The sequence below is a fragment of the Carcharodon carcharias genome, chromosome 1 (assembly GCF_017639515.1).
Source record: "Carcharodon carcharias isolate sCarCar2 chromosome 1, sCarCar2.pri, whole genome shotgun sequence".
Classification (NCBI taxonomy): domain Eukaryota; kingdom Metazoa; phylum Chordata; class Chondrichthyes; order Lamniformes; family Lamnidae; genus Carcharodon; species Carcharodon carcharias.
This window is the reverse complement of record NC_054467.1, coordinates 17,192,871-17,206,658: the sequence shown is the minus strand read 5'-3', so window position 1 is coordinate 17,206,658 and position 13,788 is coordinate 17,192,871. Positions and strand designations below refer to the sequence as shown.

General features: G+C 43.0%; 1 protein-coding gene across 7 annotated transcripts in view; it reads left to right on the top strand.

Moving 5' to 3' along the window:
* psd3l (pleckstrin and Sec7 domain containing 3, like) overlaps positions 1-13,788 on the top strand; it is a 300,860-nt gene that overhangs the window by 173,906 nt on the left and 113,166 nt on the right. For all 7 annotated transcript variants that reach the window (XM_041200467.1, XM_041200457.1, XM_041200476.1 and 4 more), the window contains 3 exons: positions 4,919-4,999; positions 8,473-8,585; positions 11,388-11,446. In XM_041200467.1, coding sequence (XP_041056401.1) covers positions 4,919-4,999; positions 8,473-8,585; positions 11,388-11,446 — 253 coding nt within the window. The remainder of the gene's footprint in view (positions 1-4,918; positions 5,000-8,472; positions 8,586-11,387; positions 11,447-13,788) is intronic.

Here is a 13,788-nt window from a genome sequence, read left to right as displayed (position 1 = left end):
GTGAACTGGGAAAATAGGTTAAAAGGTAGGACAGTAGAGAAGCAGTGGCAGATACTTAAGGTGATGTTTCATTAACTCTCCGGAAGATATAATCATCTGAGAAAGAAAGATTCTATGAAAGAATGCACCATCCAAGGCTAACTAAAGAAGTTAAGGATGGTATCAAATTGGAAGTAAAAGCATACAATACTGCAAAGATTATGGGTAGGTCAGAAGATTGGACAGATTTTAGAAACCAGTAAAGAATGGCTAAAAGAAAATAAGGGGTAAGAAATTAGAGTGTAAGCGAAAGCCAGCTAGAAACAAAAACAGATAGTATGGGCTCTACAAGTATTTAAAAAAAGAGTAGTTAAAGTGAGCGTTGGTCCCTTAGTGGGTGAGACTGGTGAATTGATAATGGGAAACAAGGGAATGGCGGAAGTGTTGAACTGTTATTTTGTGTCTGTCTTCACTGCAGAAGATACAAAAAAAAATCCCAGGAATACTTGAATATCAGGAGGTAAAAGGGACGGAGGACAATCAAAATCACTAGGGAAAAGGTACTGGGAAAACTATTAGAAGTAAAAGCTGACAAGTTCCATGGACCTGATTAACTGCATCCTAGGGCCTTAAAGCAAATGGCTGCAGAGATAGTAGATGCTTTGATTGTGATCTTCCAAAATTCCTAGATTCTGCACAGTTCCCAGTGGACTAGAAAATCACAAATGTGACACCTCTGTTCAGGAAAGGAGGGGTACAGAAAACAGGAAACTGTAGGCTGGTCAGCCTAACATCTGTGACAGGGAAAATGCCAGACTCCTTCATTAAGGAGGTAATAGCAGGGCATTTAGAAAGTCATTATACAATGAGACCAACCAATGCGGTTTTGTGAAAGGGAAATCAAGTTTGACTAACTTAATAGAGTTCTTTAAGGAAGTAACAAGCAAAGTGGACAAAGGGGAATCTGTAGATGTGGTGTACTTGGATTTCCAAAAGGCATTCGATAAGGTGTTGCATCAAAGGTGACTACACAAAATAAGAGCTCATGTTGTAAGGGGTAGCATATTAGCATGGATAAAGAATTGGTTAGCTAGTAGGAGACAGAGTTGGGATAAACGGGTCATTTCTGGTTTGACAAGCTGTAACTTTTGGAATGGTACAGGGGTTATCATTGGGGCCTCAACTATTTAGAATTGATCTCCATAACTTGGATGAAGGGACCAAATGTATGGTTGCTAAATTTGCTGATAAAACAAAGGTAGGTAGGAGGTTAAGTTGTTAAGAGGACATAGATGGTACAAAAGAGATGTGGATTGATTAAGTGAGTGGGCAGAGTTTTGGCATAATTTGGTATAATGTGGGAAAATGTGAACTAGGCCACTTTGGCAGGAAGAATAGAAAAGCACTCCATTATTTAAATGGAAAGAAACTTCAGAACCATATGATATGAAGGGATCTCGGTGTCCTGAGACATGAATCACAAAAAGTTAGGACGCAGGTACAGAAAGTGATTAGGAAGGCAAATAGAGTGTTGACATATATTGCAAGGGGAATCGAGTATAAATATAGGGAAGGGGAGGTGGTGGCATTGTCACTGACTAGTAATCCAGAGACCCAGGGTAATGGTCTAGGAAGCCCAGGTTTAAATCCCACCATGGTAGATGGTGGAATTTGAATTCAATAAAAATCTGGAAATTCAAAGTCCATAATGATGACCATGAAACTATTACCGATTGTCATAAAAACCTATCTGGTTCACTAATGTTCTTTTAGGGAAGGAAGTCTGCCATTCTTACCTGGTCTGGCCTACATGTGACTCCAAACCCACAGCAATGTGATTGACTCTTAACTAACCTCTGAACAAGGGCAGTTAGGGGTGGGCAATGAATGCTGATCTAGCCAGCGACGCCCACATCCCATGAATGAAATTTTTAAAAATTAACATCATTTTTGCTTTCAAGTACTCACTACCCTCAATTACAATTTGACATCAAAAGCTCTTATTTGGAATGAATTTGACATCAAATTTGACAGTGCGCTCAAAGCTATCCAATGCACCCAAACTTATATTCAGCATGCTCAAAGTGATCAAATGTGCTCAAAGCTATCAAATGCGCTCAGCAATCTGTGTCAATAAACACAAGGAAATTAATTACTTAATCTGAATAAATTCAGATATTATTTTTCATTTTGTCCAAAAACATTGTTCCGCTATGCAGTGCATGCTTGAGAGCACCACCTGATCCCCAGCAATTCTTGATTCGTTTTAATCTCAGGGTCTATACTTTCCACCCACTCATCCCCAGGTCTCAGGGTCTAAGGCCTCCAAATTCTCAAGGTCTAAACTCACCATCCACCCCCACCCCCCTCCAGTATCAGGGTCTAGACTCCTTCCCTAACCCTCCAATCTCCAAACTCTTCCCCCCATCCTCCAAGCACTCCCCCCATCCCTCGAGCCTCTAAACTCTTCCCCCTCCTCTCCCTCCAGCCACCAAACTCACCCCTCCCTCCAGTCTCCAAATTCTCCCTGCTATCCCTCCCACATCCAAACGCTTCCCCCAACCCTCGCCGACCTTCCGGGCCTCGGGTCTCCCAATCTTTCTTGACCCCCAACGACCCTTCTCAACCCCTCCGTGACTTCCCCAACACTTACCTCGTTGCCACAGTCCTTGCTGCTCCCGCACTGACTTCAAACCTGCACAAGAGTTGGCTGGAAAACGTCACCTCCGGTTTCCTGCCAGCCTTTGGTTGGTGGGGTGGGGAGGAAGAGAAGGGGAGGCGAGGGGTAAAGAAGGGAGGAGGGGAGCAGGAAAGAGGGGAGGGGCAGGGAGAGAGAGATGGAGGGGGGAGGAGGTTGAGGGGGAATGAGAAGAGGGTAGGGGAAGGAGGAAGGGGAAGAGGGGTGGGGGGAATAGGGGAAGGGAGGAGGAGGATAGAGGAGAAGAGGCAGGGGAAAAAGGGGTGGGGGTGGGAGGGCTGGTGGGTGGGTGCAGCGGGGGTGTGGGCCGGGTTGTGCTGCGTGAGTTATAGGTTATAAAGAAAAACATAAAAGCACCTCATCAAAACAGGGTCAGCCTTTTCTAAAGTTAGCTCAGTTTTAAGATTTTTGAAGCTATCGAAATTCAGAAATATGGAAAATAAATTATAGGATAAATTTTGGTGTCTGAATGCTTGTGATGTTGCTAATCGCACATGTTTGAGAGCTGTGATTTGGAGCAATTGATGACATTGATGTTAGTTATGGTGCATGCAATGTTAAATAGTGGCTAAATAATTGGTTTTTAGTGCAATTGATGTCAAATGATAGCTAAGTGATTGCTTTTGAGAGCAATTGGTATAAAATAAGTGCAGATGAACGCTGTTGAATGCAAATGATGTCAAACTTTTCAGGTAGGGACAGCTTTACAGGGCCCTAGTGAGACCATATCTGGAGTACTGTATACAGTTTTGGTCTCCTTATTTAAGTAATGATATAATTGCGTTAGAAGCAGTTCAGTGAAGGTTCACTCGACTGATTCCTGGGATGAAGAACTTATCTTATGAGGAAAGATTGAGCAAGTTGGACCTATAACCATTGGAGTTTAGAAGACTGAGAAGTGGTGATAAATTGGGAAATGTTGATATACAAAGGGACTTGGACGTCCCTATACACTAAACACTGAAAGCAATCATGCAGATGCAGCAAGCTGTTAAGAAGGCAAATGGTATGTTGGCCTTCATTGTGAGAGGACTTGATTACAGGAGCAAGGATGTCTTACTGCAGCTATACAGGGCCTCGATGAGACCACACCTGGAGTATTATGTGCACTTTTGGTCTCCTTACCTAAGAAATGGGATGGTAGGATTGTCGATTGAGGAGAGATTGGGCCGACCAGGCCCCTATTCACTGGAGTTTAGAAGGATGAAAGGGGGTCTCATTGAAACATATACAGTTCTGACAGATCTGGACAGACTGGATGCAGGGATGATGTTTCCTCTGGCTGTGGGGGGACTAGAACAAGGGATCACAATCTCAGGATATGGGGTAGACTATTTAGGACTGAGTTGAGGAGAAACTTCTTCACTCAGAGGGTGATGAACCTGTGGAATTCTCTACCACAGAGGACTGTGGAGGCCAAGTCACTGAATATTGGAAGGATGCCTCCCCTTGTGGGGGAATCTAGAACTAGGGGACAGTTTAAAAATGATGGGTCTTCTATTTAAGACTGAGATGAGGGGAATTTTTTCCCCTCAGAGGGCCGTTAGTCTGACCAATTTTCTTCCCCAGAGAGCAGTGAGGTTAGATAGAGTTAGGTCAATTTTTGATCAACAAGGGATTAAAGGGTTATGGGAGGGCAGACAGGAAAGTGGAGTTAAGGCCACAATCAGATCAGCCATGATCTTATTGAGTAGAGGAGCAGGCTCGATAGACCAAACGGCCTATTCCTCCTAATTTTGAGTTCTTGTGCTCTTGTAACAGAGCTGCAGGGACCGTAAAACCCCATGCTTCGTTCCTGATCTTGCTGAGCTATTTCATCTGCAGCTAACAGCACAGTCCAGGTAACACTGGAGATGTGTTAATGATCTTGGTGTTGCTGACATAGGGGAAGAAATGCCACTTGGGTTTTCTACTGCTGACCCTTCCTGTAAGCGGCACAAGTATGGATATTGGACAAGGATGATTTTGGGCTGAACATCCAGCCAACATTGATTGTCTAAACTCTCAGAGGAATAGATACTTTAATGAGGTACCAGGCCATGACCAATGTTAGTGGAATTGTATCCCTGAGTGGGGCAATAGTTTTTCATGAGCAAGTTGGGAAAGAACATCATTTTCACATTAGTTTAAGAAAAGTTACTATGTATTTGGTCACAAGTCTTAAGTCTTGTTTGAAGAGGATGGAGGCTCATTCTGACCATTACATATAATAAACTCATCATCTCTCCTTCCTCTTCACAGTAATGACTTCAGCAAGTTAGTGGCCGAAGAATACCTCAAATTTTTTGACTTCACCGGGTTGACCTTGGACCAATCTCTCAGGTAAGCTGGAGGTTATTACACCCGGTCTTGATAATTGGCTGATAAAAACAAAAAACTGCGGAAACAAAACAAAGACAGAATTACCTGGAAAAACTCAGCAGGTCTGGCAGCATCGGCGGAGAAGAAAAGAGTTGACGTTTCGAGTCCTCATGACCCTTCAACAGAACTAGGTGAATCCAAGGAAGGGGTGAAATATAAGCTGGTTTAAGTTTGGGGGGGGGCGATGGTTGTAGGGACAAGCAAGCAGTGATAGGAGCAGATCATCAAAAGATGTCACAGACAAAAGAACAAAAGAACACATAGGTGTCGAAGTTGGTGATATTATCTAAACAAATGTGCTAATTAAGAATGGATGGTAGGGCACTCAAGGTACAGCTCTAGTGGGGGTGGGGGGAGTATAAAAGATTTTAAAATATTTAAAAATAATGGAAATAGGTGGGAAAAGAAAAATCTATATAATTTATTGGAAAAAACAAAAGGAAGGGGGAAGAGACAGAAAGGGGTGGGGATGGAGGAGGGAGTTCAAGACCTAAAGTTGTTGAATTCAATATTCAATCCGGAAGACTGTAAAGTGCCTAGTCGGAAGATGAGGTGCTGTTCCTCCAGTTTGCATTGGGCTTCACTGGAACAATGCAGCAAGCCAAGGACAGACATGTGGGCAAGAGAGCAGGGTGGAGTGTTAAAATGGCAAGTGACAGGGAGGTTTGGGTCATTCTTGCGGACAGACCGCAGGTGTTCTGCAAAGCGGTTGTCCAGTTTACGTTTGGTCTCTCCAATGTAGAGGAGACCACATTGAGAGCAACGAATGCAGTAGACTAAGTTGGGGGAAATGCAAGTGAAATGCTGCTTCACTTGAAAGGAGTGTTTGGGCCCTTGGACGTTAAGGAGAGAGGAAGTGAAGGGGCAGGTGTTACATCTTTTGCGTGGGCATGGGGTGGTGCCATAGGTGGGGGTTGAGGAGTAGGGGGTGATGGAGTAGTGGACCAGGGTGTCCCGGAGGGAACGATCCCTACGGAATGCCGACAGTGGGGGTGAAGGGAAGATGTGTTTGGTGGTGGCATCATGCTGGAGTTGGCGGAAATGGCGGAGGATGATCCTTTGAATGCGGAGGCTGGTGGGGTGATAAGTGAGGACAAGGGGGACCCTACCATGTTTCTGGGAGGGAGGAGAAGGCATGAGGGCGGATGCGCGGGAGATGGGCCGGACACGGCTGAGGGCCCTGTCAACGACCGTGGGTGGAAAACCTCGTTTAAGGAAGAAGGAGGACATGTCAGAGGAACTGTTTTTGAAGGTAGCATCATCAGAACAGATGCGACGGAGGCGAAGGAACTGAGAGAATGGGATGGAGTCCTTACAGGAAGCGGGGTGTGAGGAGCTGTAGTCGAGGTAGCTGTGGGACTCAGTAGGCTTGTAATGGATATTGGTGGACAGTCTATCACCAGAGATTGAGACAGAGAGGTCAAGGAAGGGAAGGGAAGTGTCAGAGATGGACCACATGAAAATGATGGATGGGTGGAGATTGGAAGCAAAATTAATAAATATGTCCAAGTCCCGACGAGAGCATGAAGCAGATAATTGGCTGCTGTTTGCATTTCCAAAGACTAAGTCAATTCCATTCACCCTTTCGAGGAACAGTAATGCCTTGCCTGGCATGCCTCCCAAGTTCCAATTGGGCTGAAAATCTAAACTCCTCCCCACAAGACCTGGCCTCTCACTGGAGCTAGTCCGAGAAGGTGCTGGATGTATTGCAGGATCAAGTACCTCATTCTACCGAAGGCTTGGGACCTTCAGGAAGCCTGTAAGGTCACAACTGTGTGAGACCTGACAAGGGCCCAAAATTGGAGTCTCCTGGTGAAGCCTGGGGATACTCCCTACCCCTACAACATAGGGGAGTGGGTTCAAGATCTACAGTGGGACTCTTGCATTTATATAGCGCCTTTCATAACCTTAGGATACCCCAGAGTGCTTTACAGCCAATCAAATCCTATTTTGAAGCGTGGTCACTGTTACAGTGTAGGAAATTCTTCCCCTCACGCCACACCCGAGCTGGAATTTAAAGATCTGTTCTAAATATAGTGGAACTGAATTCTGGCCCTTATTCTGGGTTCCTTCAGGTGGTGATTAGAGTTAATCCTCTTTCACACACAGAAATTTCAGAGCTACAAGATTGAAGCAAGACTAGCCAGCGCAACAAAAGGTTTTCATAAGTGGTGACAAGAATTATATCAATCAGAATTGTGCATGATTTTCCTGACGCCCACCCCCCACATCTCTCCTCACCTATCCCACACCATCTACCACACAGTTGCCAGGAAAGAAACAGCAGTCCTCAGTTGAAGAGGCAACACCTTCCTTTCTCCTTCCTGTGGTTTGGCTGAGCATTCTGAAAGCATTCATGTTTTTGGCTCCAAATCACGCAGAGAATCAGTTTGCTGTGAGAATGTGCCGCTCTATTAACAAGCTCTGAGAGGTGCTTTCGGAGAGATGCGACAGTGATGGCTGCTGGGAGCACGTCAATATGACACACACTTTTGCTTTTATACAATGACAAACTGTCCTATCTCGATCCTTTAGATTCTATTTTTTTGACCTGATTGGATGTCAGCTCATTTTTGTGGTCATTTCGCTGATCCTCTTTGGTCAATGGCGAGGGACTGGCTTGTCTCTCTGCGGGGACATAGCAAGACAACTCTATTCCTGCAAAAAAGTAACACTTTGTACAGGGGCAGAAGTTTCATGAGATTCGTGACATTTCTCCAAAATATCCTTTGTTACTGGGTCACTATGCAGCTGGCTGGAAGGGAAATCCCATCATCGTCCTTGCATGGGTGAATGGAGTGTATCAGTCAGCCGGACAATAGCAGCCTGGTGACTTATTTTTACTATTGACCGGTTTTATTATGGAGGAATTGCCAAGACAGTTTTGCGCTATTTCACACAATACAGTGCTTTATATTGACAGCTACTAAAGTAAGCCTGCAATGTAAGTTGTGCTGTTTCAAGAGTGATGAGCTGGAATTTGAATGTAGCACAACTTCCTCAGATAGTTTTATGTAATAAAGGAATTACGGTTGGAATTTGATCTTTGCGACCTGCATAAATGTGATATAACTTGCGATGTTAGTGTTGAGTTCTCCAATTTTACCGACTGTTAACTGATGGGGGTGCTTGGCACCAGTGGCTGAGCTGCTGGAGCTCAGATTGAGGCTAGATGCTGTGAACCTAATGTAAACAGTCCCTGATTACCTCAGGGTAAAAGCTCCTAGCAGAACAGGCTTTGAGAAAAAAGCCTCTGAGATTTGATGATTGAACTGTCATACTTTGAGGAATCTGCCTACGTTTAATTTCAAAACCCAGATTGTATGATTAGTTTTTCTAGTCTCTCCTGTCTCATGTTAAAGTTGCACATCAAATATTTTTTGAGCAGATGTATCTAATGCTTTTTCCTTTATTTGTTTTTTGCTCTGTTGCAGATTTTTCTTGAAAGCATTTGCACTAATGGGAGAGACTCAGGAGCGAGAGCGGGTTTTAATCCACTTCTCCGAACGATACTATCAGTGTAACATGGGCACTATTCCTTCTCAAGGTAGGCCCTCAGACCAGTGGGATGTGCAGTCACAGGTCTGTGCTCATACTCAAGAGTACAGGAGTGGGGACAACTAGAATAAGCTCAGATCAGGTACACAGGCATTAGGCAGGTACAATAGCTGGTCAGTCAAACCTGTCATGTTAAATAATGGTCTAATCTATGCAACCTATTCCACACCCCCTCTGTGTGGTCATGGAACCTATCCCAAACCCAGCAGAACAACTATATGTATCAGCCAAAAACAAACCATAACACTGCCTCATTATTTTAAACATACCTAGAGTAAGCATTATGCACAACAGCACCCTCTTCTGTTTTAAGAAGTCCAATTCTCTCAAGGACTATGTCCAAATCAATTTTTACATGCTGAATTTTAATACCAAATGATCATTAACTTCAGCATCATATTAAGTAATGAAGAATTAAGTCACACAGCTATTTAAAAGCTCAGTCATAACCTGGGACTCAATCCAAATCTACACTACAGAATGTTACAGTGACTTTACATATTCTTATTCCAGCTCCTAACACAGCTCTCCCTGCTACACATGTCCCTTAGTCTCTTCACCATTGCCACTTTAGTCATTCTGACAGCAGAACACGTTGTTAAATCTGAAAGAGACTTTTACTCTCGAGAGTTATTTACCTTGCACTGATTTAAAACATCTCCCCATTTTTGTTGATTTATCTTAGGAGACAATTGTCTAGCCATTTTGGTTTTGTTTTACCCTTTCTTGTAACCCTGGGGACATATCATGGCTTCTATCTGCAAAAGAATGGTTTTGAAAATATCCTGTTTATCATCTAACCCACAGTCAACAACACCCAAATCATCTGCCATTTTGCATATTTCACTTGGTATGTACAGATATCACACTCTCTGCAGCTTTGGTTTGGCTGATCTTGAATCTAATAATATTGGGGTGACTGTTGCCCAGGTGTCACCTTACATGGAGAAGGGTGGTTTAAAATTTTCTTTTCCAATCTAATTATTGTATATTATAATAAAATAAAAAAAATCATAATTAGATGTCTGTGTACTGCATATTTAACTCTGTTTTAACTCTGGGAGTCTGCTAATGATAGAACCTCATGAGGCATTTAGAAAGTATTGGTGACAATAAAAAAAATATATACTTTCATTTACACGTTTATATTTGTTTTCATTTACCAGGTATTCTAAACCATTCACTGTTAGTATATTCTTTTCTTGTTCTTTCAGAGGATATGGTGTTGCTGGCACGGCCAGTATTTGTTGTCCATCCCTAATTGTCCTTGATTTCATTTAACTCAATGAAGAGCCAAAGATTTCCTGCCTTTGGGAGGAACAATCAATAATTGTTTCATGGTCACCATTACTGAGAGACTAGCTTTCAGTTCCAGATTAATTGAATTTAAATTCCACCAGCTGCTGTGGTGGGATTTGAACACATGTCCCCAGAGCATTAGTCTGAGCCTCTGAATTGCTAGTCCAGTGACCTTACCATTATGCCCCCATCTCCCCACTTAATGGCATGACTAAGGATATTGGAGACTATCCTTGACAGCTGTGGCCACATTCACACATGGACTAGATGCTGTAATGCTGGTGCTTACCATTAGCTTAACTATTCATTCAAGGGAGTCCTGCAATGATTGAGCACTTGCCAACAAGACAACAAGATAATATTTTGGAAACGGTACATGAGTAATTTGAGATGTGATAAGTGCTAAGTGTTGCATGCTTGGGAGGGATAGCCTATGGTTCCCAAAACTCTGCACCACTGTGTTTCTTTCCCTCACCTCACATCTGGTTCTGTTGTAAATCAGTTGATAGAGAATGACACTATTTACCATTTACCGTAATGTGTCACTCACGGGATGGTAGAAGGCATTCTCTTTGTGTCTAGCAAATCCCTTTGTTCCTATACAGAAAGGTAATCTGCTTCCAATTCTTTTTAACCTGCTGCTGAGGAATATAGATTAGATTCCTGATTATTCCCCCTTCAATATGCTCCCCTCCTCTGTGCCCTTTGCAGCCTGCCATTGTGCAGCTTTCCACAATGGCAGTGGTTGAAGGTTGACCTCTTTCACAATTTATTACCTGACATCTGCTTAATCCAGGAAGTTATTAAATTAAAACAGGAAAGTGAGCTGCCTGTTAGTTCCAGCACTTTATTGAAATGACTATTGCCTTACAATTATTTCAGATTGCTACACGGCAGTTAATTTCTATCCAAAATAAATCATGCTGAATCAAGTTCTGTGGTATTACAGGATAAGTTAGATGACTCGACACTAATAAGACCTTTTGCTCTGTCGATCTTACAGCTAAACTTCTGGTGTCAAAAAAATTCAAAAGTATGCTTATTATTTTCTCAAGTGAGTGTCAGCTGAGTTGGGAAAATGCTTCATGGAGGAAATGGACTAAAGTCAAGTTGGCATTAAGTGTTTTGATTGGAATTTGTGACTGTGCTGTCCTCTTGGTGGTTCCAAGCTTTTTGCCCGTGGCTTTCGGGGAGCTGGATGATTTCAGTCCAAAGTATTCCGTTGTCATCCTTGTCTGGTCTCCCCCGAGCGAGGCAGTGAGAGAGAAGAGGGGGCAGAGACGCGGGTAAACCCATTGATAGTACACCTTGCATTAGGCATTTTCAATGGAGAGTGCTGAGCAATGTGAATGCTGAGTCACTGGCCCATAACCAGTCACTCATCTGCTCAATATCAAATTGTCACGCCCAGTTAAGGCCGGCTTGTCAGATTGTGGAATTTGAATGGTTTTGGACGTTTAGCACTGGAATAAGCCTTTCTACCCTTTTACAGATGGGGTCCATTGCCTTACTTGTGCATTGATGTTGTTGAATACAGATCTTCATGGCCACGTGAGTAATGGAGCCCTTTGAAGAATAAACTGACTTGGTTAAATGGAGCAGGAAACAGGTTTATTTTATAGGGCATAAATTTGTATGTTAAAATTCAGACTATCGGCCTGATTGGAATGCGTAAGGTATTTGCTACTCTGATAGAAGCTGATTTGCTTCACTAATGCAGTCTGTTTATGTATTTCAGTTTTAACAGTCAATGCAGCTCAACAGATTCAAATCAGTTTGCAATCTACTGTTGCCATAATATTTCCCCAGTAGAGCTTGCTCGGCTGACGGTTTGTGTTCTGAACAATGCTAACAATGTACTTGTTTATTCAGATTGGGCTCAAACCCATCAGCATGGCTATCAGAGGATGTTGTTAACGAAATAAGTTTGTCTTCCAGTTCACTGATTCTGATTCAAAGTCATTGCTGTCCACCTAGTTAGGTGTGAGCTTACTTTGTAAAACTTAAAAAAATAATCTTGCATTGGAGTTGTTTTAATTACAAAAAACACTCATTTGTGACTGTATTTGTGCTATGTTCCTCCAGTTATAGTGCTCTGTGTCCACTCATGTACGCCACTTATGTTACTAGAACTTTTCCCTTTTCCATGCTAGAATTACTAACAGCGATGTCACTGTTGTTGAGGGAGAATATTACTCTCTACATACAGAGACAATGTTAAATGGACCGTTTCTCCCCTCCCCCCTCCCCCACCTTTTTGAAGAATTTAATTCTTAGGAATGATCAAACTCCTTGCGCTTTATACACCATTTGCTGCTTTAAGATGTGTTATAACTAAAGCATAACTGGGTGACTCTGGCACCAAATTTGCTAGCATGTGACATATACAGTACTGGGTGGGGCACTTTACCTTTGGGAAATATGGAGGGAGAGTGGAATGTACAAAGCAAACTTCATTGAAGGTATTGTGCCAGTGATAGTTGATGGCCCTTGCTGAATAACTTCAGAATTCTGATCTCAAGTATGAAGAGGATGTTTCACGAACAGGACCACCAGCCGTTTGCCTCCTTATAGACAATTCTGCAACTTGGGTTTACCACACAGCTCTGGGTTCAGTTTGCCCATTTGGGACCAGGTCGTGAATCAAGAGTTGCTTCAGACTTGGTTTGTGCAGCACCACAACATCAGCAGGAGAGATCTTAGTCATTTAACCAGTGCACACAGTTGGAGCATTTTGGGATGCATCTCTGCTGCAATGTTCAAGGCTGTGCTCCAATACGCAACACAGATACATTCCAAATACACAATCATGTTAAACTTGATGGAGGGGTTCTGCCCTCTTGTACTTCAGTGATCACTCCTAACAGAATCCTGTGGGGCACAGGAAGACTTCTAAGAATGCCAGGAGTGCAGGAAAGCAGGGATGGAGGTGGCCTATACTGTATGCACAGTTCGTTGCCAGAGCGACGGACAGGAGATGCCCCTGGAAGAAAGCAAGAAATCCTCTGTAGCTGGAGCAGTGACCAGCTGAATCATAAATAAGTCCACATTTGACTTCTCACCAAACCTCTACCTAATGCAATCCATTATATCGGAGTGACAAAGTTAAATACTAAAGTGTCCTAGGTAATTAGTATCTGAATGACACATCTTGTTAAACCTATATTGTTATTGATGAAGCAGAGACGCATCACATCACCTTAAAACTTGTAGCCATTGCATCTTTTCAGAATTGTTTCCATCTAAGTCGTTGTAATAAAGAATAAACCCGAGGAGATGCAGGGGAAAGAAAAAGGAAAATAGCCCCCAACTTATGCCTGGCATTGTTGCAATGAAGTGTTTTCAGTCCACCTACTAAAAGGTAAGAGAAATGGAAGTAAGGGCATGCGTGAGAAACACGGTGTCCAATTCAGATCACAAGGGGGTCTTGTTATTACCCCTGCTTCCCGCCGTATTATCCTTTTTTGATCATTCTTCGGGATTTGAGGGCCGTTGGCAAGGTCGACACTGCTTGTCCTCCCAGCATCCATCCTGGCAAGTTTCCTCAGGATCTTGTTCATTTCATTACGAATCCTCTAATTCTTCTAAACCCTAATGGGTATCGGTCCAAGCTGTTAAATCTTTCCTCATATCAGGAATCAGTCAAGTGAACATTCTCTGAACTGCATCTTGTATAGAACCTATTTTTATTTTTCTTGGACTGTGGCATTAAAAACTACCACGGCCGCAGTTAAAAGACATGTTCACTGGAATAGGATGAGGGATATCTACAATGTTGCTATCCTGGAACACAGTGTGCCATAAAAGAACAGGCTGGTGCCAGAAAGGAGCCCTGGACTAAGAGGAACTGCCTGACGACAGCATTTTAATTGGCTTCTGACCAGGTGACCAAG